Source organism: Pogona vitticeps, chromosome 14 (assembly GCF_051106095.1).
Source record: "Pogona vitticeps strain Pit_001003342236 chromosome 14, PviZW2.1, whole genome shotgun sequence".
Lineage (NCBI taxonomy): Eukaryota > Metazoa > Chordata > Lepidosauria > Squamata > Agamidae > Pogona > Pogona vitticeps.
The window spans coordinates 409814-437813 of NC_135796.1; the positions used below are offsets into that span (position 1 = coordinate 409814).

At 38.5% G+C, this 28000-nt stretch overlaps 1 protein-coding gene and 1 long non-coding RNA gene across 2 annotated transcripts in view; one reads left to right on the forward strand and one right to left on the reverse strand.

Annotated features, from left to right (window-relative positions):
• The window catches only part of LOC110081987 (uncharacterized), a 29525-nt gene extending 1526 nt beyond the window's left edge, over positions 1–27999 (forward strand). The window contains exon 3 of the long non-coding RNA XR_013539234.1: positions 662–27999. This is a non-coding gene — a long non-coding RNA (uncharacterized LOC110081987). The remainder of the gene's footprint in view (positions 1–661) is intronic.
• Positions 2033–28000, reverse strand: part of BCR (BCR activator of RhoGEF and GTPase) — an 80147-nt gene continuing 54179 nt past the window's right edge. Inside the window, exons 17-23 of the mRNA XM_072983078.2 lie at positions 23825–23884; positions 21259–21368; positions 19731–19870; positions 14774–14908; positions 13569–13674; positions 10618–10780; positions 2033–9428 (exon numbers count right to left, since the gene is read on the reverse strand). Coding sequence (XP_072839179.2) covers positions 9339–9428; positions 10618–10780; positions 13569–13674; positions 14774–14908; positions 19731–19870; positions 21259–21368; positions 23825–23884 — 804 coding nt within the window. The 3' untranslated portion in view covers positions 2033–9338. The remainder of the gene's footprint in view (positions 9429–10617; positions 10781–13568; positions 13675–14773; positions 14909–19730; positions 19871–21258; positions 21369–23824; positions 23885–28000) is intronic.

Below are 28000 nucleotides of genomic sequence, written 5' to 3' on the forward strand. Positions count from 1 at the left end.
AGTAGGACTCCCATATCTAGTTGTCTCGTGTGCTCCCAGGGGCATCTGGGCCACTGTGAGATACAGGAAGCTGGACTAGATGGACTCTTGCCCTGATCCAGCAGGGCTCTTCTTATGTTCTTATATCTGTGGAATGGTATCCACGGTTTAACTTATTCACGGTCTGAAAAAATTAAAAGAAAAAACCTAGAAATACATATTTTCACAATTGTAGTTTGTAGCAAGCATTGTGAGTAAAAGCAAAAGAGAAATAAAAAATAAAAGACAAAACCGTGGTGTTGGAACTCTTGTGAAATACATAGCAGGGGCCCTGGCTCCCTCTCACTAGAGAGGGTAAATGCATAATGAAAATACTTTTTCTGGATTTTTCTTTTCTTTTACCATGCTATATATAGCGTTTGCTATTTTCCAGGTCAGTTTTCCTGTTCACTTTATTATCAGGTGCTATTCAAAGATGTTTAAAAATATTTTTGTGTATAGCTCCAAACTGTTTTCAGTAAATCACTATAGTATACTGTATAGCACCAATATTTTAATAATAGATTGAAATGGTTCAAAATGTAAAGATGGTGCCTTTGCTCAAGAACAAGGGAATGAACTTTCTGAAGTCTGGCTGTGTACTTTTTATATAACAAAACCTAAATTTTCCTCTTGATCACAGAGAAGGACTGAGTGGTAGACCATCTGAGCCTCACTAATGAAGCTTTCGGTAAAAGAGGGTGACACAAACATATACACATTTAGCAACTGTAGAAGGACTAAGGTAAGAACAAGCCCTTTTATTTATTCAATAATCCATGTAAGTAGCCATAAAATACATAATCAGCCAAAGCCAAAAAAAAGAGAAGGCACTACTAAGAGAGCTCATACCTGGGAGGGAGAGGTCCTTAGAGATTTAGGATTTGATAAATACACACAGGAATTGAGCGCAGTCTTGCAGGAATCTGCAGTTATTGAAAACTCCTTTAGGTGAACAGGTGTGCAGAAACCAGAGTGCCATACTTAAGACTTGAGCACAATTTTGGAAATAGCTATGAAAAGGGATAACTTCCTACAGTGACAAAAGACCATAGCGTAAATGTAGCAAGTAGAAAGTCTGCTTATGTGGAGCAAAATACTGGCTAATGTTTCAGTTCAGGTTCAGTTTATTTCTGGTTTTGAATAAAATGAAGGTGATTATATATAATTTGCAGCAAGGGAAAGCGTTGTTTTAAAAGACTCATCCTGGGAGCATGACTGTCAGTTTTTCTTTTAAGAAAATTATGGAAAATTATGGCTTTTGAGAGTCCCGTAGGATGCTGCAAATTGCGTAATTTTGACCTCTGGCACATTGTCACAAGTCAGAAACCTTCAAAAAACAGATAAAAAGCTCCACAGATAACACTCTTGATGACAGTCCCTGGGCTCCAAAGTATTCTAGAACTGGGGGGGCGACAGGGTGTTCTTAATGAAAATGTGTTATGTTTTCTTGAAGAACAAATCAGGTAGGCATTCAGAGAATATTTTGTTTCAATAATGAGCAACTTTACAGCCATAACGAAGGATAAATGTCTATACAAGCTAAATGATTTTGCTGCAGAACAACTAGCAATGAAACAACCGAAGGGGAGGGAGGAATGCTGGATTTAATCCTGAATGGCACCCAGGAAATAATGTAACATGCAAGTGTGGCTGAAGTGATTGCAGCCATCACAATGCTGTCAAATTTAATTTATAGATAGCAAAGTTCTAAGGAATTGTGACACTGTCATGTTTTTAAAAAATAATGGTTTAAAATGAAGAAAAAAGTAAGGTGGTGTGTGTCATGACACTTTGTGTAGGAAAGGAAATATGAAGTCCAGGCAAAGCATCACTTCACTATTTTACAGCACTTCCATTAAATAAGTTTCTCCTTATTTACAAACATAATCTACACTCCTGTCAGTTGAAGAATAACAAATCTCTATTGCACTAGGATATTTTGTTTGGTCTTCAAGAAATGTTTCATGTATCTGGTCTAACGTAGCACCTCATAATAAATAAACAGTCAGGCTTATTAAACAGATACAGAAGAAATTTATTTAACAGTGTGTACAAACAAAGGCAACAAACGCCTTGACTCTCCTAGTTTCCAAATACAGATTTTCAGTCTTCTTTGCGATCTATTTTTTGAACACATAATTTTGCTTATTCTTGGAAATATTCCTGATAGATAAAAGCACAGGAAAACATTTGCTTTCAACAATGGTTCCGCGTTCTCAGCATTTCTTTTCTGAATCAAGAGTATTTGGAATACTGAAGCAAGGAACATTGAAGCAGTATAAAATACCAAAGCAAAATGCTTTAGAACATGAAGGCAGTGTCAAAAACAATGACAACAAATATAAGCTTTGTGGTGAAAACCATGATGAACCACTAGCGGCAAATGAAAAAACCCTCCTGAAAATGCCAGCACTGGTAATATAATTTAATTGTATTTATATTTAAATAAATAAATCTACTTTTCTCCTTTCTTCTGAATTTAACAAGGATTATAAATGCTTATAGCAGAGAGAAGGAAAAAGTTACAAATGCTACATACCCCAAAAAGTCTTCATGAAAACATAAGAAAAAGTAGGCATTTTTCTACTTGGAAAATTTCACCTTAATTCCTTCACTGTCTGCTTCAGTTGTACATCTCAGCATGTGTTGTATAGTTTGATTTGGACATTCTTAGATTCAGTTAATAGAATCGCTGCTATTCTGGAGAACCTGAGTGATAAATTTCTAGCAAAGAGGTCACTTGTTGGCACTAACCTCATAAACTTAAACCAATCTCTGCTTTGCATGGCCAGTCTCTGGAAATCAGGGCTACTCCCAGATCACCTTTTTAAACTTCAGGTTAGCAACTATCATGAGACACAAACGAACTAAAACTGATTACCATTTCTCTGGGACAGAAGTCAATGTGAAATTAACTCTTGCATTAAAGTACTTAAGTAATATTTAAATGGATGAACTTTTAGTCATGCTCATTGCCAAGATTTCACATGTGCAGTGACAGCACCCTGATGTTAGTCAAGGTGTAAAATACAGGGTTGCGGTTAAAATTTTGAGATTGTATACTCAAGGATGGTTGAAGCAGAGTGACAAAAAAACCCCTCCATGTTTCCCAGCTTATTGAAATGAGATAATGCCAGAAGTTCATAACCTGTAAGTCACAGGTTAATGAAAGATTTATTCTGAAATTCCTGGTCAATAATACCCTATCTACTGCCCTTTCCATACTATAACTCAGAATTATGTCTATTAATTTCTTCTAAATTTATTATAGCTTATTCCGACTATAATACAGTTATACAGGTTTATGGATGCAATCATGGGGAAGCAACTCCATTCTCTTTATATAATCATCCTTAATGAATCTTCATCACTAGAAACAATCAGTCAACAGGATCACTTCCCTTGACCGAAACAGACTGTTGCCTTACTAGAATGTGTGCATCCACTCTGAAACCCATCATTAAACTATGAATGGATAAAATGTTGGCTTACATGAAGTCTGGTTAAAGGGGAATTGTCAGCAATTCTTCTCTGCTCAAACACTTATGCTCTTAATTTATTGAGGTAGGGCTGATCATTTGGATTAGCACTCCCTGCAGAGACTATTTCTCACTCAATAGTTCAGGAAGACCAAGAAAGATATTTTATGAGAAATGGTCATAACTACTAAAAGTCATTTTTCAAATTATAGTTCCATTCATAATGTGCGGTGCTATCCAAGTAACTTTTCTCAAAGGAGTTCTCATACCATGAAGTGGTGAGTATTTGAATATATGGGTAGAAGCTAAACATAAGAGGCTCTTGAGTTATTAATCTTGTCTCAAGGGTTGAATCCAGCCAAAGTCGTTGCTTAAGCAACTTAAGACCATTCTTAATGGAGATTCTACCATACTGCTTGGCAATCTGTTCTATTGCTATACCTGTCTGATGGTTGGAAACCCTTCCTAATTTCCAGCAGATTGTTTCAGACTAGCGGGGATCCAGCCTATAAATAAGGCATATTTTTGATATCATTAGGTGTCCTCTCTTTTATATGGACTAAGTAAGTGTGCATTAATTGTCAAGACACTGATCTGCATATGAGGAAACGTATTTTGGGAGACTGCTCACAGAAGGTTTGCTTCTCCCACAAGTATACTGGTTGTATCATAGCCCTTTTACTTTGTTTCATGGACTGTACCACGTCATTGATAAGCAAATTCCTTTCTGCAGTTGTCCTTCCCTGAGATGATTTCTGATAATACTAAGGTGTAACGGAGAGTTAAAATGTGGGTACTAGCTTTTAAACACTGGAGAATACAGTATTTGCAGTTAAGTTGTTGCCTATAATCAGAACTTAACATATATGGAAGGTATGAGTTTGCATCTTTGTTTTTCTGGACTATAATTTCCTAGGCAGCAAGGCTAGTCCAAAAACACAACAGTGCACACCTCTAGCAGAAAGGGTTACAAAACCTTCTTCCTGGCACTTTTTTTTCATACATTTTAGTTTTAAAAAACTTGTGTGTGATAAGTTTTACAGGAAACGAAGCTGGAGAGTGAAGCTTATAATACAAAGTGTGAAGTATTTTTAAAAAAAGTTTGTAAGCTCCCAATTTAGCTAACTCAGTGAATTATGGTTTTGTAAAGGACAGTATATTGTAAACGAGCAGATTTTAGACCCTCTTCTCTGTCACAGCCAAGGACCTGACAGCACACAGAAGGGAGAAATCCCCTATGCTTGCTTATTTTTTCTGAGTAACAGCCGCACTTTTAACAAGATTTCAGCAACTGTCTCCAAATTTGTTTACGGAATTTTGCCTCAGGGAGGGACATGCTTGCATGTTTGCTTTGGACAGCACAGACTGAGACGTGACTTACCTTGCCTGACCAGGGAATGTATTATGGTGTACGATGTCAAGAGTGCTACTTTGGTACTAGGGCAATGACCAAGTTGCCTTTGCCTGATGCACCGGCATCGCAAAGGGACTCAAGGAAAGAGCAAAAGGGGATACCCAGGTGGGCACTGCAATTTGTGATAGGTTACCTTGGGATAAGGATAACCCTTGTATGGTCTAGGAAGTCATGTTACTCACACTGAAAGAGTCGCATTAGTTGCCATCTGTTTTAAGGATTCAGTTTAAAGAGCTCAGTGCATGACTATGTGAGGAAGTACTTGTCTCATTATCAACCTGTCCAGCTGTTAAGATCTACAAGAAAAACTTTCTCAGAGCTACTGTTACCTGTAGAAGCCTGCTTGATAGGCACACAAGGAGAGGACTTTCTTCTCTGCTGAACTAGACTGCCTGTCACTATGGCCAAACTCCAGAATGCATCTTCCTTGTAATCACAGTAGGTCCCCACTCTTGTCATAAACCTTTTATTCAATCACATCATTTTCATTTGGTCTTTTAAATTGTTTTAGTAGCTTGATTTTTGCTTTACTGTTTCTACTTTGATGGTTTTAACGCTTTATAATTTTGAACACTACACACTGCATTATTTTTCTGCAAAGGCAATATATAATTTTAAATAAATTTTAAAACATCACTTCACAGTTTAGGCAGAGAATGGGATACAGGCCTCCTCTAGAGGGAGGGAAATTGAACCTTGGGGTCCTATGAAGTGGTGATGAGCGTGTCATCCCACCAGGACAGCCAGTCATTGGTGTCACCTCTCATCCTGAGTGAGGGACAGAAGCTATACTGATATGGAAACCAAGATACTGAAAGGCAGACATGGTGCTTTAAGATGATGCCAAACAAAGGAAATTAAAAAAACTTTCACCTAAAATTCTCATACTTTTACATTTTGTTGCCTGTATAAAAGTTTGTTTTAAAAACCAGTTTAAATTGGGTGCACTAGTTTTTACAGCCCAAGATCACCACTTCTAAGGAAAGCACAGATTTATATTTTAAAAATCAAATAATTAATGCTTAAATTAATTATGCAGTTCTTCCCACATCCACATGCCTGCATGTAAGAATTCACCTAAGTGTTGAAGTAACCCCCTTTAGGATTACCAAAAGCAAATTGTCACCCTGACAGTTAAGCAACATAAAGAATCAATTCAATATTAAAATTACAACTGTACATAAAGTTAAAATAATTTGAAAAGAAAATTCAAACAAAGTAAGTTGGCACATTTTTGTAGTATTGCTTTTCCAGTTTTAAACTGCAGCCATGGATATGTAACAATCAACAAGGCAAGAAAATAATATCAACCATTCCAGAAAAATTGAAAATAATGAGACAAAAAGGCAAAGCCCTTAAGGAACTGTTGTCTCAGAACAGGATCAAATCAAGCCTCCAAACCTCACCCCAAGTTTAAAAAATGTTCACATACATGTTAGCCTTTTCTATATTGTCTGTGATTTTTCAGGGAAGCTGGCTGCCCTTTTTTTAGGAGCATGAATCTACAGCTCAATTTTGCTGACTCTCCACAGTCCCCACACTGTATAATAGTAAATGTAATTATGAGGCAAGCAGGGCCTACCGTATCTGCAGGTGTTTAGAAGGAGGGGGGAAATACCTGCTTCTTCTGCTCTCCAGATGAGCAGGGATCTGAGAAGTTGCTTGGAACATTATCCATGCAAGACTCCTAGTTATACCAGAGGCAAACATCCTAAAAATATGTTTGTGTCAATCTACGCTTGCCCATTGATCCAAAAGCCAAGAGAACAAGGCAGACTCATTTGAGACTGGAAACACAGTCTGTAGCCCTGATCAAATGAAGAATTCCAGCCTCTGAGCTCACCTTCCACCAGCCCTGCATGAGCCGGTCCCAAATTCCCAAAGAAATAGTGGCTTGATCCACTACACTGATAATCTACAGATGGGGTGTGGTTCAGAAGCTCATGTCCTGTACTAAGTGAGAAGGAAAGGCAGATCCTTTGTTCAGTCATCTCCTAGCCTTACAGTTTACCTCGCAGTGTGTCAAAAAGAGACAAAGCATAACAGAACATTGTAGTTTGGACAGACCATCAGGTCCTACTATAGAAACTATCCAGGTATATTTTACATCAACAAAAGATAAATAATAAAAGGTGAAAATTAATAACACGTTTAATGCCTTTGAAATGTTTTGTAGCACTTTTTCAAGTGGCTTGTTATATCTGTAGCTTGTTATATCTGTATTAGGAGACACAAGAAGTGTACGGCTAAGTGAAACGAATAGCCTCTTTCATCTAGCAGCTTATTTCCTCCCATGTTTAATCAGGAGCATTTGGAAAGCCAGCCAGGAAAACATAAATGCATCCTCCCCCTCTTGCTTCCCAGGAGCTGTTACTAAGATGCATGTTACCTCCAATACTGAAGAAAATATATCATCAATGTGACCAAGAGCTATTAGTTGCCTTAACATTCATGAAATCCCCTTTTAAAGCAGTTCATTAATGGCCTCCTGTGAACAATTTTACAGTTTGCCTTTCTGGATTAGAGAGAAGCAACAGTGCAGCTGGGCAAGAAGACTCAGGCCTATTTGAGCTTAATAGACACATTATGTCTAAACCACGTCAGTGTCATAGACACAGCATAGACACCTAAGGAGGAAGAGACACTAAGCAGTATCAAGTTCTTGTATGAATAATTTACAAAAGTGTGAGCAGTTCTCAAGGATGGCAAAAATTCTCCATTTAGAACTTCAGACTTCACAATAGCAAAAGCAACTGGCAAGACACAACAGTAAGAACTGAAATGGCCAGCAAAATCTGCATTGCTCCACAGAGTCATCTGCTGCATTTCAAAATTATGTGAAACCTTACGAAAAAATCTCTCCTCAGTTCCCACTTCCAAGCCTCTCTGAATCAAGCCAACAATTTCCTTTAATTTCTTAGCCCCTCACACTTTGATAAGTATGAAAGAATCTGTCTCCTTTTGTTATCCATGAGCAGTTTTTCTTGATAAAACTGGCATCTAAAAATTATGCTGTATGACCAAGAGAAAAACCAATAGGCGTAGTTTTTCCCAAAATCTAATATAAATCAGAACAAAAGTTACACCTTCCTGTCCTGAGACTCAGCAATTAAAAGTTTCAAATTTCCAGTACTGATTTATTTCTAGTACTTACAGTTCACTGATAGTTGAAATGGCTGCTCTGGTACCCATTTAATATGGAATGGCTGAAATTTCTGAAAATACAGAATGCTCCCTGCTCAATCATCATCATTACAGATTATTAAATATCATATCAAAACATGTCTATTTACTAGCAAAAAAGGGGTAGAGATGGTAGATATATTTTCCACAAGCAACAGACCTTTCTGAAGGACAAACATAAAATTCAAGTATCAAAAAGGTTATTCTGAGAAGAGTTTGGGTTAAGCAGCCAGAGAGATAGTCACTGTCTTTTGTACCTATATCTTGGGGGCGGGGGATGTATTTATGACTTAGTTGTGGTCCTTATACCAGCACAACCACCTACTTGGGTATAGGAATTTTTAAAAAAATCTTCCCCTCCCCCACCATAAGGGGTTGGGAGAATAGACATATACCCTCTTGCAAGTTTTCTTTTACATTTAGAGTGCCTGAAGCGTCTTTCACACTGGCATTGCCCATTCTTTTAGGTCCATACAAAAAGAGAGTACAGTCACCTCCCCCACCCTTTGCTGTCATCTCACCCTCCCTCTATCTCCTCTAGCACACTGTTTTTTAGATTACACATGATGAAACAGGGCATGCCTCTCTTACAAACCTTTGCCTCAAAAGGGACCAAAAAATGGGAAAATGGGATTTGTCATTCTAATGGATTTCTGGGACAAAAACAAGAGGTTTGTTATGGAACCTCTTATTTGTTTATTTGAAATAAGCTTTGATGAACTAACAATGGAATTCCCAGATAGAGGGCATCACTGATGAATAGGTTCTGAATATGGACAGTTAAAAACCAAAGCAACAGTAGCTATTAAAGCTACAATTTTGATATATCCTTTTCCTCTTCACAAGTGGTCCAGGTAGAAATCTCAAAGCTTTCCAAAGATAAAATTAATTCAGCTTAAAAAAAAAAACACAGGAATCTGTTCTTGCACATTCTCCACAGAAACATTTTCTGCTGTGTAGTGCTTCCCTCTGCTGTTAGAAACTCACAGCACAGCTGCTCTGGCCCAGCTCTTTTCCTGATATCGCAGTTGTGAAAGGAAGGAATCTCTTCTTTGTAGCAAACAAACAAAACCCTTCATCCATCACTGCCCGATGAACAGGAGAGGAATGAATTGCCTCTTTTCAGTACAGAAGGAGAGGATGGGAATTTCTAAAGACAGACAGGTTTTCCACATTGCCAGAATGGGGGAGTTCAAACCAAAAACACATCTGACACATTCGTCCAGTGACTGGCCAGGCTTCTATACTTCTGTAGAGAACAGGATGCTCTGTCTCTTGCTATCAGGAGTGGGGATAGTCTCTAGCTGCAGAAAGTAGAGGAGCACTTGAACCTGGAAGGCAGAGGAGAATGAGGGTCAGTTGGAGAGCTTACCATGGAAGGCTTTTACTTGCCAAGTTTTGGGGAAACAGCTGTGTTGAGGCAGAGTTTTATCAGTCACATGATTACAAAGTTTATTTTATTTATGGAATAAATATACATTTCTATCCTCCAAAATAGTTCCCAGAAGATCATATATAACAAAGTTAAGGCACTATAATAAATGAAATGTGGAACCATACAAAACCAATAGGAAAGAAGCCAACACCAGAAATAAAAATCATAATTAGAAACAGCTGGGATTTCATTAAGAGTTTCCGCGTTACGTTGAAATTACAAAATTAGTGCCAGGTTAACCTCTTTAATTGGAATACAGCCACTAAAAAGGGCTAACTGCTGGTTGTCACCCATACATGGCACGCACAGAAGGGCCTCTGACAGCAGAATGGTGAATTTTATTTCAGTACCACATTCCAAACTGTGGAGGGATTTAGAGGCAAGCACCAGCACAGTGAATTGCCTATGCAGTAATTGGAAGGAGACACAGAATGATCCTAGGAACTAATCCCAATTATTAATCATGATGTTTTTATTTTGGCCACCTGCAGTTTCAAACAAAGCAGCCTGCATAATTCGTCAGAATAGTCCAAGTAGAGTTCCCTAGAGCTTGGCTAAGTGAGGGTGCGACACAGGGGACATCACTTGCACAATGTTCCTGCAAAGCACATTGTAGCAAGGCGGCTGTTTATGCTTTCACTGGCTAAACTGGATCCTGGATTACCAAATTTGCTTTTTTAGAGGAATGCAGCTTCTGAAGAGACACGGTGCAAATGTCTAATATCAAGCACTGGTTTGGCACATTTTTCTGTTTCACAGGAATTTAGTGAAATGGAGAACTGGGTGTAATCTGAATATCAGTGCCCCCTCATTCTGTATCTCTGAATAATGGCAGTCTGTACTTCCGTGTAGAGGGTACATGGGTAACCCTGCAGGAAGGGAGGATGGACATTTCACCTGGAAAAGCTCATATTGAACAACATGCTCCAGCAAGATGTAAAGCTCTACCTAGAAGCACTTTCCCTCTAATCTTCCCATCAAAAAAGAATCATGAACCTTGCCCAGGTGGACAAAGTTTTCTTTGTCTTTTGGCCACTTTCTATGTGCAATTAATACAATTTTTTCTGCACCTAGTCCCCTTTTACCTGGGACATGACTTCTAGTGACCAGCTATCAGTCATGGCTATTGGTTGGGTTGGATTAGCAGGGATTTTACTGTCCTTTTCAGATGGTCTGAGCAGCGTTGGTCCAAAAACAGTAGCCAGATTGTGAAGCGACATCTTGTTGATGCTTTCCTTTTCAGCGACCCTAAAGCAATTTGTGCAGAGAAGACAATGCCTGGTGTTTACAACATTGCAACATGATTCTATTCAAACCTCTTCTTACAACTTCACTGCTACAAAATCATAGTTTAAGTTTTGAAATTGAAATCAAGACATGAGCCAGTAAAAGTCTGAGTTGATGTAAAAAGCTCTAAATGATGGCATTTCTCATGGTGGCACAAAAGACACAAGTACAGAACTATCCATTAATCTAGGCCTTATCTTTGTTAAATTATCAGTGTAGGCCAGTGCCTGGAATCAAATCTACATTATGGACTTCATAGAGTTGGAAACGGTTCCATAGGTCATGTATTTCAGTTCTGTGTTTCAGACAAGGTATGACAACTGTATTTCTGAGAGATACCTCAGCTGAGCCTTTGCTTAAATACCTATAGTATAATACAGTCCATCACCTCTGGCAGGCTGTTCTACTGTCAAACATCCCTGATTGGGAAGAAGTTTCCCCTAATGTCCAGCCAAAATTTGCCTCTTTATAATTTTATTGGTTTGACTTTTGCCATCTGAGGGTAATGAAAGACTGAATTGGTTCTCCATATTCTATAGGACTCTGGATTCCTAGGGGAAAAGATCACCTCTTCTCTAGACTAAAGATACTCAGCTCTTTGAACCTGTTTCCTTGTGGAATTAGGTTTCATCACCATACTTGCTGCCCACCCCCTGGACATGCTCCAGTTTTTCTGTATCTGTCTTAAAATGTGCAGCCAGAATTGGATATAGCACTCCAAATATAGATGGACACAGAATAGAGCAAAACTATCACGCTGCATAACGTCTAAGGGTGCTTTAGTTTTTTTTTCTGCAAATACATCAAACTACCCCTCCCATTCTGTACCTGTACTGTTGTTTTGAACCTAAATACAAGACTCTAACTCTATTGACTTTTTCAGTTTTGTTAGTTTCAGCTCAGTCTTCGAGCCTTTCATGATAATCTTGCTTAATGTTGTTATCTACAATATTGACTTAATGTCATCCACAAACTGACTAAGCATCCTGTCTATGTCCTCTTTTTGTTGAACAAATATTAAACAATACAGGGACAAAAATAAAATTCCACCAAGACTTGGTGCAGAACCATTAATGAGCAAGGGGACTGGTTGTTCAACTAGCTATGGTCCCAATTAACAGTATTATCAGCTTATGTTTTACCATCTTGTTGAAAAGTAGTCAACTTAGGAGATCTTACCAAACAGTGAAATGAAGATATATACCTTATATATTTATACAGTATATGTAAAATCAGAACGTGGGGGGGGGGAATAGGTGGTAGAAAGTTCTCGTATTTACTGGAACATGGTGCTTCAGTAATGTTTTTTTAAGAGTGGTCTTAACCGACCAAATAGGCGGGATATAAATTAAATAAATAAATAAATCATATCATTTATATGCTTCAAAAGTGAGATACCCAAGAAGAAGAAGTCCTGAATCAACAAATTAGAGAGGATAAGAGGATTAAAGGCTTAAAGGTCAAAGGAGAAGAATTCAAAATCCAAGCCTATACCGACGATTTAGTAATAATCCTAGAAGCTCTTCTGAAGTCAATAGAGATACGACCGTGTTTCCCCGAAAATAAGACAGGGTCTTATATTAATTTTTGCTCCAAAAATACATTAGAGCTTATTTTCAGGGGATGCTTTATTTTTTTTTTTCATGCACAATAATCTACATTGATTCAAATACAGTCATGTCATCATCTTTTGGTTGCTGCACAATGAGTCCCTGGTGGAGACAGGGCTTCACATAACTGGGGCTTGTTTTTGGGGTAGAACTTATATTACGAGCATCCTGAAAAATCATACTAGGGCTTATTTTCAGGTTAGGTCTTATTTTTGGGAAAACAGGGTAGTAGATACAATAATAGATTATGGACTCATGTCAGGTCTCAAGATAAATAAACAAAAAACAGATTTAAATCAAAAACATGATAAAAGAAAAAGAAGAGTTGCAGAAACACTCAGGATGCCAAGAAGTATCCAAGGTTAAGTACTTAGGAATCTGACAAAGAAAACAAGCACGTTGATAAAAGAATAATTATATGGAAGTAATGAAAGGAGTCAAAGCAGATTTACAGAAATGGTCTAAACTTCACTTGTCTTTAGTGGGTAGAATAGCGGCAATTAAAATTTACATTTTGCCAAAGTTGGTTTTCCCTTTTCAGACGATCCCAGTATTACTGAAACAAGATAACCAGTAAAATTGAACAAGATAACCAGTAAATTTGCCTGGGATAGAAAAAAGCCAAGAATAGAACTTAAAGTTCTCCAGGACAACTAACGAAGAGGAGGTTTTGGACTACTGGACTGGATGAAGTATTATAGAGCAGCAACTTTGACCTGGGTGAAGGATTGGATCACTTTGTATAACGGGAGACTTTTAAAAATTGAAGGGCATGACCTATTGAACATGCTACCACACACAATTAAAAAAAACAAGGTTTATTTGATTTTACATAACCGCAGCAAGAATTTCTTTAGCAGTTGGAAGACCACAGAGTTACCGACAAAAGAGGAATTTCTTGAGAAGATTCTAGACCTGGTAGAAATGGACATCTTGACAGACACACTAAATGACAGAATAACAGGAGTAGAGAAAAACAAATGGGAACTGCTTTACACCTGGATTAAATCTACATCTACTTTAGAACAGATTATATCCGTATTATATTAGTTAGAATAGGATGAGATGAAATGAATTGTATATACTGTGATAAACCTATGATTGCAACAACACATCTGATGTAAGACCTTCAACATTACCTTTTCAGATGATCGAGGAGGAAAAGAAAGGTAACTAGGTTTGGTTCTGGAAGAGACAGTAGTAAATTCAGCATACAACTTTCCTTTGCAACAGGATCTGAAAGTGCTGGAGGAGATAAGGAAAATTATAGTCATGATGGGAGCAAGATTTTTTCTATTATGCATTTTCCACAGACATGAAAGTGTGTACACATGATGTTCTGTCAAGTAATGAGGGAACCCAGAAACCAAGTTTAGTAGAGATACTTCCACAATGCTCCCACCCACCAAAGCTCAGCTGCCGTGATGTTTCCTGGCCACTTAATTCCTTCCTTTTCAAGAGATCTAAGGGTAACATGAACCAAGGGTAGATGTCTGAGGATGCAACTGACTTCTGATTTGAAAGAACCCTTCTAAAGAAACAGACTGCTTGGCAAAATCTGAGCCAGTTAGTAGAAAGGAAAAATCAGTCTTAAGGATTATTAAGAAAGTGATCAAGAACACACAATCCTGCATATACTGAAATTCTGTTACACAACTCTTTGGTACAGCCACACTTGGAATATTATATGGGATTAGGCTTGCCATATTGCCAAAGGGATACTGTCAGCTAAGTGGGATATGATAGATCATGTGGCTGAACACAACTTGTTCTTCCCAACAACATTAGAACATGGGGTCACCTAATGAAAGCAAATGGTGGAAGATTCAAGCAAGAGAGAAGGAAATCTGCACATATCACATAATTCACTTATATAATTTGCTTCTGAAAGATCTGGTGAAAGCCTCTGGCCTTTATGACTCTGAAAGGAGATCAAGTGGAGTGACAGAGGAAAAGTTCATCAATGAATGTCAACCCCTCATGATATGGTAACAAGCTACATCCAGGTTCAGAGGCATCAGACCACTAACTTATTAGCATGCAAGAGCAAGAGAGTCTCACATTCTGTTTGTGGGCTGCTTCTGTATGTGATTGACCACTGTGGAAAATCAGATGATGGTCTACTTCGGCTTTTGGACTGATTAAAAAATGACTGTTCTTATGTTGAGTTGCTGTGCATGCAGACAGGCTGAAAGGGGACAAATTTATGGATGTATGTAACTTTTATGGTATATGGACACTCTGGAGGAGCTTCTGTCAGATATATTTAGCTTAATTTCCAACTACACAGTCCTGAAGTGATATGTTTGCAAGACATCATACTTGCAGCAACACTAGTACATACCAATGCCTTCAGCAAAGTTGGGATAGAGTTCATCTGTAAAGAGGGGTTCAGGCAGCTCTCTGAAGTAGAGTTTTAGTGTTCCGGCAATGGCGTTGACATCCATTTCATTCATCATGACAGAGACATCTTTGTTATCTGCAAAGACAACAGAAGACAGAGGGAGGGATATGAGGGAAATAGAGATTTCAACTCCTCAGACATTTTTGAACTTTCTCTTTGTCAACATTGTTATTTCCTCTATCAGGGCAGAAATTATGGCATGGATTCTATATCATGATTTGAAGAACTATGTGTTCCTTCCTATTTAGTACTCACCATAGTTTTGTCATGATGTCTAGAATTATGCAAAGTATGGTGGCTACTAATCAGAACTGTAAAATATAGTTTACAAATCAGTTAAGTGGATCTGCCCCTGTCAGAGTGGCACAGTTTTATCAGCAACTGTTCCAGAAGTTCCTTGTTCCAGTCCTAGCAGTCAAGTAAATTAGGCAGAGACAATTAAGTCTATTTACATTTACAGTATATACAGCACCAAGAGCATTACAGTCCACAGCCATTTACATTAGCCAAGAGAAGAAATCATTATATAGTGTCTATATATGCTATCACTGTCCAGTCGGTTGTCAGAGGCATTACATCATCGTCACCTTTAAGATGTGTATTCCAGTATCCTTGTCAGGCACACCTGCTGACACTTTGTATGTGATCTCTGTGCTTAGTGTTCATGGCTGTAAAAATCAGGTTCCATTTTATTTGGCTTATTTTATATAACCTGACAGCCCTCTACTGTGTGCACATCTTTAGCACAATGAGGGAGATTGACAGGTTCAGGGAAGCTGAAAGCAGTGCCATCAGAGCTAGACTTTATTACATGCCTAGACTCCTAGAAGGGTCACCCAAAGCAGAATTGTCAACGTTGAGATACCAGACAAGATGCATCCATATTCTTCAGGAATGAAGAAGAGAACTGGCCTTTGCAGTGGTGATGGGGGCAAAAAAAATCCTGAAGGGTAGCTACAGGGCAGCAGAAGTAACCACTGGCTGATGATCGTTCATTGACAAGTCATGACATTTAAGCTAACTCTTTTTAGTACTGCACCGAAGAATACTGGTAAACCACTTCTGAATAAATAATTTATACTTTGAAAACTCTAGGATGAGACAGTTGAAAAGAAAGGAAGAAGTAGTGCCTGGAGATGACACTCCCAGATCAGAAGGCACTCAGTTGACTATTGGGAAAGAGCAAAGGACAGCTATGAATAGCACTGTATGTAAGGAGCTTGATGCTGCACAACACATAATTGGAACATGCTGTATAATATGAATCATGGAAAACTCAAAATAGTAACACAAGAAATGGAATCTCTAAACATTACAAAACTTGCTGTCAGCAAACGAGTGGACTGCAGTGCATCTTTTCTTACTTTGAAAAATGAAAACCTCAGAAGAAATGATGTGGCTTTCGAAGTGATGGAAGACATATCACATGCAGGTAGGGGCAATAATGAACATCTGAGCAAATAACATCAATCAGACTTATTGGAAAGCTTAGCAACATAACCATAATTCAAGTTTATGTTCTAACTACAGATGCTGAAGAGAAGAAATAGAAAAGTTTAATGCAAATGCCCAGGAGGAAATTGATCACACACCAGAACAGGATGTGCTGATTATCATAGGTAACTTAAATGCAAAAGTAGAAAATAAAGCTGAACCACATTTGATCTAGGAGTCCAAAGTGAAGCAAGAGAGTATTCACAGAATGTTTTGAAGACAGCAACATTTTAATGCAAAGAAATGCTTTGGGCAACTGAATGGACAACTGTATGCATGGATTTCCCCAGATGGCTAATCAAGGAATTAAACAGACTACAGAAGCAAAAGATGAAGAACTTCTATTCCCTGTGCAAAAATGGACAGGATAATATGGTACAGACCATGAATATCAAATATTAGAGTAAAGCTGAAGAAGAACAAAAAAAGAGTCGTGTTAAAATAACATTTAAATATCATTTTTGATCATTTGAAATCCATACAAAAATAGATTCACATTACTAAACTCAATTGATCATAAACCAGAAAAGCTGTTGATTGAAGCAACAGATATTATTATGGAAGAATGGGAGGAAAATCATTCCTTTAATTAAAAAAAAATACTAGATGTATGACTGATGAAACTTGAAACTGTTGATGACAGCAGTAGAATCAAATCCTAAATGAAAGTTTTAGCAACTGTTACATAGAGACAAAGAGCACTGTTACAATAATCACTGCAAAGAAATACAAGAGAACAACAAAAAAGGGAAAACAAAAATTTGTCTTCCATAAGAACTGAATCAAAGGGAAATATACACCTAAGTTAATCATTCCGGAAGAGTAATGTGAGGACATATCATCTGATAAGATAATATATTTTGGGAACAGTATACAAAGAGTTATTAAGAATAGATACAAGGATGACGGGTTCTTTTGAAGAAGAATCCTGTGATGAAAACCCTGTAATATTAAAAAGCGAAGACCAAGCTGCTTTCAAAGCACTCAGAAAAATATGTCACAGGAGGTAGATAGGATGCCAATAGAACTGCTCCAAGCTACAAAGACTGAATTTATAAAAATCCTAAGAAGAATATGCCAATAATTACAAAAGAATTTGCCTCAGACTAGAAACATTCTATACATATCCCAGTCCTAAAGAATGAAGATGTCAAAGAGTATTATAACTACAGTATTAGACCATTGCATTAATTTCCCATGCAGACAAAGTGATGCTTAAGCTTTTGCAATGAAGAGTTTTTAGCATGTATGGAACAAGGGATGTTCAAAGTGGATTCAAAAAGAAGAGGCACTTGGGATCATATTGCAAATCTTTTGTCTACTGGAACTGATATGTGGTGCTCTGCAATGTAATGGACTGGCAGTCAATCCTGCCTGGATTAAAAATCTTGGTCAACCATGAAAACTGAAAAAATTTGGCAGTGTTGAACCACTCCTGAATATCTCGCATACTTTTGAAAACGTGATACAACAGGACCTAACAACTGCTGCATCTTAAAGTTTTAGGGAAAAAACAGTCTGTACTTTATAAATTATAGCAAAACCCTTGACTGTGTGAATAATAAAAAGCTATGGATTGACTTGAAAGAAATGGGTTTACCACATGACTGAGTTGCTCTGAACATCTTCCTATATGTTCAATTTGTACACAGAACACACCAATCAAAACACTGGATTAAATTATGATAAATAAAGGGGTGAAAATTGTTGGAAGAAATATCAGTTTAAGATATGTAGAAGGCACCATATTGTAACAGAATGCAGCAATGATTTGAAACAATTATTGAAGAGAGTTAAAGAAGAAAGTGTGAAAGCAGGATTACAGGTGAACATTGACAATACAAAATTAATGAACACAGAAGTATTAGAGAACTTTCCTGCTGAGAATGAAGAAATTGAAATAATGAGCATACTTTTGTAACTTGGTTAATTATTAATGGGTATTGCAGCCAAGAAAGTAGAAGATGACTGAAAAGGGCAGCTATGAAAGAAGGAGACAGTATCTTTAAGACACAGACTGTTACTGGAGAACAAGAACATCCATAGTATGGTGTTGCTGATTACTATATGTGGATGTCCAAGGTAGACAATGAAGTGAACTGACCGGGGGGGGGGGACCCAACTCAGAGCTTTATGGATACCAGACAGATACATCAGTAAAATCAAGCCTGAACACTCACTAGAAGCAAAAATGACTACACTTAAGTCATTATACTTTGGGAATACCACGAGAAGACTTGCTGGAAAAGACAGTTATGCTGGGAAAAGGTGAAAGCTGCACAAAAAAGATCAAACATGAGATGGATTGACTCAGTAAAGGAAGCTGTAGCCTTGTGTTTGCAAGACCCAAGCAAGGCTAATAATGACTTTTTGGAGATCCTTGATAGAGTTGCCATAAGTGGTCTCCAATGTATATGCCACTCCTGATTTGCAGTTACCCCATCTTGCCTGACTCAGATGTTATGGAACATTATGGTTAGTGATAAAAAGGGAGAGGAGGAAGGAATCTGCATGAGAATGGAGGAGGACACATACAGTACTGCTGCAGATCCTCAGTTTCAGGAGTGCTGCTGCTCTATAACACAAGCTTCAGCCTTTGGTGGACCTCAGGTTCCATCTTGCCTCCAATGGTTTATAATTTCTGTACGCAACCATTTCAGGACCACTTGGGAGCATACCATCAGCTCACTGACCAATCAGCTCTATGTTTCATTTACAGCTAACCCAGAAGTAACAGTTCAGTATTTGAACATAGCAATGAGCCAGATGAGAGATAACAACTTAAAACTTAATCTAGACCAGGCATGTGGTTGACCATACCAAGTTTTAAAAGTTTTTACTTCTTACTGTACAGGACAGAATTATGCTTCCATCCTCACAAAGTAAACAGCTTGAGAGTAGGTTCTCTTCAGGTTCATCATGAGGATACATTGCTGTTTTCTTGGCTGAGTCTTAGATTTGGTATAAATAAGTAAGCTGTTGTCCAAAGAGTAGGACATGTGTTCTTTAAGAATATAGACAATTTGGAAGACGAAAAGGAATATGATAAGTAATGTATAAAGCAAATTTGAAGGAACACAGTATGTTTAGTCTTAAACAGAAGTAGAGGGGACTTAATAGTACTCCCCATGATTTGTCTCACCAGTGGGTAAGCTCCTTGATTTCTAATTATTTGCAAGCATCTTTCCAGCATTATGATTCTGTGACACAGATGGTGCATTAGGAGCAGGTATTAGAAGCCATAGTGCGGAGATCATTTGTACCGAACCATAAAACCTCTGAAACCAATGAAGAATCAGAGTTGATGGGCAGATGGATTGGTTGTTCTGGCCAGTATGCTTGACTAGAACACCAGCTTGATTCATTCTTACTGGAAGGAAAAAGTTTAGAAGTAAATACTCACTGACATCAAAAGCAGCTTTCAAAGCCTGGATGTCGGTGGCAACACCAGAAACCCGGTAGATGCCCACCTCCTCCATGCCACGGCGTTCTACTTCCTCCACACACTGACGCACAATGTAAGGCACCTTTGACCGCTCTCTCCTGCAAGAAGAGCCCAGTTCAGTAAAGGTGGGGGGCACATGGATAACAGGCTTTTGTTCTGCTTGAGAAAAGAGGCAACACTTTCAGTAGACACTCCAGCACCAACCAATTCCACCAAACGTGAGCCTTTTTCATATGAGAGCTATACCCAGTAGCCTGTTATGGCATTTTTTCAAGCTTAAACAAGGATCTACTCTCCTTTCCTGTATTTATAAGTTTACCTATAATGATTTTCTTTCCCCATTTATTTTTTTAAAAATCCATCTTTTTACAAAATTCATTACATTCTTAAGCCTGCAAATTCCCCAGTTCTTCAAAGTTTCAAATTTATTGAAGATATTTTTTTGAAAAAATGATGCTAGCATCATATTCACTGGTGTTTGTTCTCCAGAAAGGGATTTTTTTTTTTTGAGAATATTCTTTGCCCCACTGTTACTTTTGGACAAGCTGATTTGACATATTCTTCTAACAACTCTCCCAAAGTTTGTGCCAAGTTGTTTAACCAATGGTTACTGGCATGTGTAATTATGTACACATCTCAAACTACCTTTAGTTCCATGGAAGAACTAGTCTGTAGTCTGATACAACATTTACCCCTATGTCTGATCTGCCCCTAAGCATGTGGTCATCATTTTGAGGCCATTGACAATATCTGCTATGCTTTGGTACAGAGTGTAGAGATGTGCATAAAAATAGCAGGTTCAGAGTTGGCACTTGCATCTCCCATCTGAACACCTTCCATAGGCCCCACCACTTTCTGATACTGAGCTATCAATTTGTTTATTTAGGCAGCTAAACAAACCAAACATCCATTAATTAGCCACTGATTAATGAAAATTTGCCAGCAGTTACATGCACTCCCAAAATCCTGAAAACAGAGCTTTAATTAGCAGCAATTAATATCATCACAGCAAATCCAGAGCTGTACAACAGGATTTCAGATGTTATCTCACTCTATTTTTAATTTAAAATAAATATGTGCTTCAGTAATCATGTTTCTGCCTGATGCATAATTGCTTCCTATGAAATTTGCCAGCCCCAACAAACAATAGACTGGAACACACATCATGACAAAGACCAGGGGTTAAACTAATATAGTAGAATACAGATGGTGTGAACATTTCTGAATGGTGCAGTTCAGCAGCTTGGAAAATCCCAGGGTGAGTCATCTCCCAGCAAAGGAAAAGCCTGGTTCCTAGTTCCAGATCACTTCAGGCAAGGTGATATTCAAAGTAAGTAAACAGATTCCGTGCAGCAGCACATGACATATTTATGTTGCTCATGTGAAGATGATGAATAAAAGAATAATCTGTTTTTAAAAAAGCAAGCACAAGAAACAACATCTGCTTGTGTGGATTTCTATTTTTAGAAAAGGTTTTGTGACTCACTTGGTGACAACAGAAATCTTTACTCCAAAAACCCCTGTTTGCTTGCGAGAGGGCATCCTCTTCAGGCTGAACTCCCTGCTTGTGAACTTGACGGACAGCTTCACTTCAACCTTGGAAATAGGAAACTTTATTATTACTCTTTGCAGCTAAAGCCATTCTTCTGTTAGCTCTTCTGGTGACGAATCACCACAAAAATACCACAAGCCATCATGGGCAGGAAGTGGGCTTGGAAGCGAGTGATCCAAGTCCGTATCCTTGCTCAGCCCTGAAGTGCGCAACCAGCAGGTTAGTTTTTTTCAGCCCAAACTGTCTTCTCATGGGAGAAGCATAAGGAAGCTCAACAGAATAATGTACAACTCTCATGCACTAGTCTCAGTTACATGATGCCACACATGTCATGTCATCACCAGCAGTCCTCCAGCATTTCAGAGCTGCACACTAGATATCAAAAGAGTGAAGCTCTAGTGTGAAAAAATACAGCTCACACAAAAGGATGAAGGAAAAATAAAGGAAAATATGCTACCAATCAACAGGCCACTTGTATGCATCATTTTATACCTTATACAGGTATCTAAAGCTTGCCAAAAAAATTTTTAATATTCATAATGGTTGATTAAAGGTATCACCTGATCCTGCATTTGTACCTTATACTGTATTTGCTGTAAATCTGATTTCAGATGCTTACTTCTGATAAACTCTTTTTATTCTAACATGGCACTATATTTAGTAATACAGTATTTAATAAAACTTACATGCTGTTTATATGAACATGTTACTAGAACGCATGAGATGAGCAGTTCATTCTTGCTTGTAGAAAGTAGCTTTAAATTCAAATGCCTTAGTACTGATTAATCAGAGACACCTTTGTGTCAAGTGTAATCAAGAAATATAATACTACAATAAGCAAATGTCTGTAAGGATTTGATACCATGCACTTGGTTTCAAAAGTTGCTAGTTGTCTTGGCAATTTTTATAAAGGAAATGGAAGAGTGAAAAATGTTTGAATAAATAAGACCATGGCTACGATTGTAGCTCTGTATGCAGGATTAGATCTAGTACTATTTTTCTATTTAAAGAAGAACATACATAGAAGTTAAACCCTACTTCTACCTTCTACCTACTCCTTCCTTCAAACAAAAAAACAAGAACAGCTTTTAACCTCTTTCTGGTGAGCCCCAGAATCAGAAGTAAATCCTACTAGCAGAAATAAATAATAATTGTGTGTCATCAAGTCAATTCTGACTTATGGCAACCCTTATCAGGGTTTTCCAGACAGAAAGTACTCAGAAGTGTTTTCCCATTCCCTTCTTCTGGGGGCATCCTGGAAACGTGCAGCTTGCTCAAGGCCACCCAGGCTGGCTCTCTTCACAGGAGGCACGGTGGGGAATCAAACTTCCAACCTCTGGCTCCAGAGCTAGATACCGAACTCACTGAGCTATACAGCCAGACACTGGCAGAAAAAGACCTTAAAGTGGCTTTGGATGAAAACATTATCCCACTTCTTTACTCAAGCCCCTTAATAGTCTTATGATGGTCAGAGCTAGTTGTATTTTAAACAAACCCCCAGCAGCTTGTTTATGCTTATAAATTCCATTACATTTGGAGGGGCTTCCCCAGGTACAACAATAAACTTGCCAGACAGATTAAACAGCTCTTATTGAAAAAGCCATGTCCAAATTCGTCCAACTGATAAAGCTTCATTGTGTGATACCCTTTCTCCTAGAGCTATACCACCTTTACTGACACATAAAGAAAAAAAAAAGGTACAGGGACTCAGCTGTTAAGAGACAGCCCTGAGCCCTGGGGTATCAGGCCACTGAGTACCTCTTCTCTCCAAGACCCTCACACAATGTGCTTCTTGTTAATTTAAATTTTTTCCACAAGGCTTCACTGTCTCCTGCTTGGAGCCCACTAATAAGACAACCTGATGGACCAAGGACTTTTTTCATATGGTCACCCGCTTCAAGAGGTCAACAGCCTCAGAAGAAAGACATCATTGTTCAGGAGCAGCAGTCCACATGAAGGAGCAGCTATGACAGTCCTTTACTGTGCCTGTTCTGTACCTTTCCTCTCCCTCTCTAAACAGAACATAATCCTGTCAGAAATGCAGCCTTCCATCCCTTCCACTCAGGACATGTGCAGGAGCTCAGAGAGAGACAGACAGCTTATGCACTTTAGGGAAAACACAAAGGCAGCATTTCAGATAGGCTGTAGATGAGAAACAGGAAGATTGAGGAACTAATACTTACTGTTCTTCCTGATCAGCAACAGACTGTTCAAAGATGCCATATGTGCACACATGCAGGCTGTTTCTGCATAGTACACAATCTATTCAGCTAGTTCCCTAGCAGAGACTAAAATAGCTGCAGAGTTCACATACTTGGCAAGAAGCTGGTTTTGTGTGTGATACCAACAAGGAACCTCCGCATGTCTACAGACACTGTTCCTTGTCTGCTGAAGAATAAAAACTGCTTTTTACTGAGAAGGAGTGCAAAGCCCCCAGAAGCTAATCAGAAAAATTGTGAAAGGCATCCAGTCCATCATTTTAAATTCTGAATGTACTTACTCCATTCATGTAGATGACTGTGCGTTGCCAGTCTTTGTCTTGCAATGCCTGTGGATCCAGCTGGGGAGGAAAAGTTAATCTTTTAGCAAGTAAAGCAACCAGTCACAGAGCCAATCAGTTACCTTGAATTAGATACAGTGGTCACATTTAATTAATCATAGAATCACAGAATAATTGAGTTGGAAGGGGCCTATAAGACTATCAAGTCCAACCCCTTGCTCAATGCAGGTATCCAAATCAAAGTACTGTAGATCTGACAGATGGTTGTCCACTTTTCTCTTGAATGTCTCCAGTGTTGGAGTGCTCCTCACAACCTCCCAAGGTAATTGGTTCCTGTTGTGGTGCTCTAACAATTAAGAATTTTTTCCTGATATTCAGCCTAAATTGGCTTTCTGTAGCTTAAACCTGTTATTATGTGTTCTGCACTCTAGGATAATTGAGAACAGATCCTGCCCCTCCTCTATAGGCCTATCTTTCAAGTATTTGAAAAATGCTATCCTGTGTTCCACCTAGTCTTATTTTCTCAAGGCAAAGCATGCTCAGTTCTTTCAGTCTTTCTTCATAGAGCTTGGATTTGAGTCCCCTGGTCATCTTTGTTGCTCTCCAATTTGTTGGCATCCTTCTTAAAGTGTGGTGTCCAGAACTGGACACAGTACTCTAGATGATGTTTAGCTAGTGCTGAATAGAGGTAGACTATTAACATAACATGCAAGTCATGTTACTTAGACTTACAGAGATCAAAGGCACTGGAAAACCTTACTAGGTCTCCCATTAAACCAAAAAGCAACATCATAACTTAAGAGTCTCAAAACAAAATTTTCATCACAGCACACTTAGATTTCTGTCATCTTTTATACAGAACAACTGAGAGATTCTTCTACGTCAGACCCTTCTAAACATTCTACTTTGCTTGTTCAGCCTTATTTGAGATGTTTGAAAGTCTGCTATACACATCTAAGGCCAACTTCCCTCTCTGGCTTTGATAAGGCACTAAAGCTGTCCCTGAACTGTGCTCCTCAGATGTTTGCACTTTGGATGGGGTGGTTGGGGAAAAAGGCTCACAGAAAATGCCCCTACACCCCCCGCCCCCAATTGTGTACACAGAAAACTAACTTGCCAGCGAAAGTGCTAGGAATAGTTTATTAGCCCACTCCTGCTTTCTGCAAATTCACTATTTGCAAGAATGAAATACTGTATTAGCCTCAAATCAGATTAGAACCTGCCTGCCACCTATTGCTATCCAAAATGGAAGCAGCTTATAAGCATCACATACAATATAGAGCTAAAGTCTGGTGGGCTAGGCTGGGGGAGACGGGCAGGTACAGCTAACCTTTCCTGTGTCACGAGGCCATGGATGGATGTTCCCAGCATTCCTATGTTTTCCAGTTGAATCCAGCTGAGTCCTGCAAGAACAGCTGAAATATCTGAACACTCCCTGAGTGGTGAAATGGGTCATCAGCAGCTCCCACATCTTGTCATGCCACACAAGGGACTTGCAAATCTACAGTCTCTCCTCTAGGTTTTTAATGCAAACTTTTCCGGAAGAATCTGCCCACCCCCATATGACCAGCCAAGTTCTCAATGAGCCATCTGTCATTTTTCCCAAAAGGAAGTAGGAGTTTACACTCATAGAAAATTCTCTCATTATCCTTGTTATGTTCCCAGAATTGAGAGGAAATGGCTTTTGAAGTGTTTGGTTTCCTTTGGGGAACTACCGAGTGCAACACCCTCGAATGGCTTTCAAGAACGGATGAAGAATGTTGTTTGAAATGTTACTGTCATAGAGCTATCAATACACACATCCTTGCGATTTTGTGCCATGTTCACGTGCACCACAGCTACTGAGAAAATAGACACCTCCTGCTAAGCCATGGGTTAAAGTATGGGGATGCATTCTGACAAGTAAGCCTTGGGCTCCCACATTAACCATATACACGCAACTGTATAGAGGGGGGAAAGTGCATCTTCTCATGATCATCTTGGAAAAGGATGGGTTGGAGGGAGCGTGTGAATCCAAGACCTGCTGCAGCTTGTCCTCATAACACTGAGCTGTGGTTTAATGTCCTATGAGAACCTATCTGTTGTCTGAAACGTAAGCATTACAAGACCCCATGCAAAGCCTTAGTGAAAAGGTTTCCTATGTAAATGAACAGAAATGCTGCCCAAGGCATTGTTTTACAACTAAGAAAAGAGGATCCTAAATTAGAAGATATTCTAAATGGGAAGAGATTCAAAAGTAGAGCAGGGCTGGAAGTCCTGCCACCCCAAACATAAAGAGGAATATTATATACACCTTGGCTCTTAAAAACCAAGCACACTTGTAATACTGAAAATATTGTTTTTTAAAAAATACACAAACCCAAGAAACACCTACTTCATAGAGGATATCCTCCAATTACCATTGGTTTGAATATCTAATAATTACTTCCTGGTCAAGGGAAAGTCTTTCCCATCAGACTTGCAAATCTAACAATGAATGACACAGTCCTTTTGTGGTGAATTTTCATCTAGCATTTCCAAATTATGGCAAGGCAATTTAAGAAAGCTTACTAGCTATTAGCAAACCCAGAGCATCTTGCAAAAGCCATCAGCAAGCCTCCTGTGATGACCAGCTACCAAATCTAAGATGATTACTGGTGAGAGCTGTCTTCAAACCACCAGTCACCAAGCCCAGGTCATACACTTGTGATCTTGAACGCTGCATCACCTGCGTGTTTCTCAGGGAAACAGCCATTTTTACTAGCTCTGCAATTGGCAGGATCTATTCTATAGGCTCTACCCTGTAATTTATCTTATTGTGTTTAAATGGCCAGGATGCCACTGGAATATGTTGACAAAACAACAGCAGACCTACATACAAATTCAGAAATCGTAAGTCTGCCATTTTGACCAAGAAGTTGGAACAATCACTATTTATAACTTTGAACATCATGGCCTATCTGACTTGTCTTTGGTTGGAACAGATATAACACCAAACTGAAACACATTAGAAAAGAGGGTCTACTTCTGGATTTACAGACTGGCTGCCTTAATACCTCACAACGTGAACCTAAGAGACAACAGATGACATTCATCTGATTTAGAATGCCCTGTCCTCTAGGTTTAGTAACTGCCATCTTGAAAATGGCATACTTTTACCAAAGCAACTGAAGAAGTAAAAAGCCGAAGGTTTTGCTAACATATTTCATTACTTTCACTTGTTTGTCATTCTTGAAAGTGTATGACGTAAGTGATCTTGACTGAAGTGGTGTTAAGTGCTTTATTAAAAAACCCACATCTGTTTATATACATCATTGTAAAGATACATAACATAAACTATAGCTATTTATAAACTAGCAGATAATAAACTAACGATCATTGTACAGTCATAAAGCAGATGTTGAGATAAATTAAGACGTTTGCAGTTTATGTCAAAACTGGAACAAGGCTTCTCTGTAATTTGTTTCTTGGGAAGAGGTATTCCTAAAGTCAGCACCACTTGTTCCTTACTCTTTATTTTTCTTTTGTTTTGGCCTGATATGCTAGCACAGACTAAAACAGCTGTCTCTTCTACAACTACAGCTTGTTCCTGGTTTTTAACAAATTCAGTATCTGTAGGATATGGCCTAATCAAGAGGGCCTCTGCAGAGGTTGGACAGATCTGAATGGAATAAGGCTCTCTCTCCAGTCTCCCAGTCCCAAACAGTTAGGCCTTAGAGGGTTAGAATCAAAACTTTAAACCTGCCCCAGTAGCAAATTAACAGCTAGTGTTTTTTTCAGCATCAGTGATATGCAGCAATGGTTCCAGGACCATCACATAGTAAACTCACCACTGTGCTAGGTGCAGGTTCATACCACAAATACAGCAAGAACTGGAGGTAAAATAGAAGTCTAATTAGTGATGGGTGAATACCAGCCAGTTCAGTGTAAACTTTGTGTTACATTTAAAAGCTGTCACAGCAAGCACACAGAAGCCAATCTCTTTTCATGCTGGAAATGCTGGCATACACATGCTAATTCTGTCAATATGTACATTGCTGACCAGGTATGCGAACAAAGATTCTAAACACTAAAACAGCTCCAAAGCAGTGTTAATGTTTATAATCTATGTTTATGTTTTGTTTATTCATTTATTTAAAATATTTTACCCTTCCTTTCTCCTTAAAATGACCCAATCTAGTTTACACCATTAAAAAT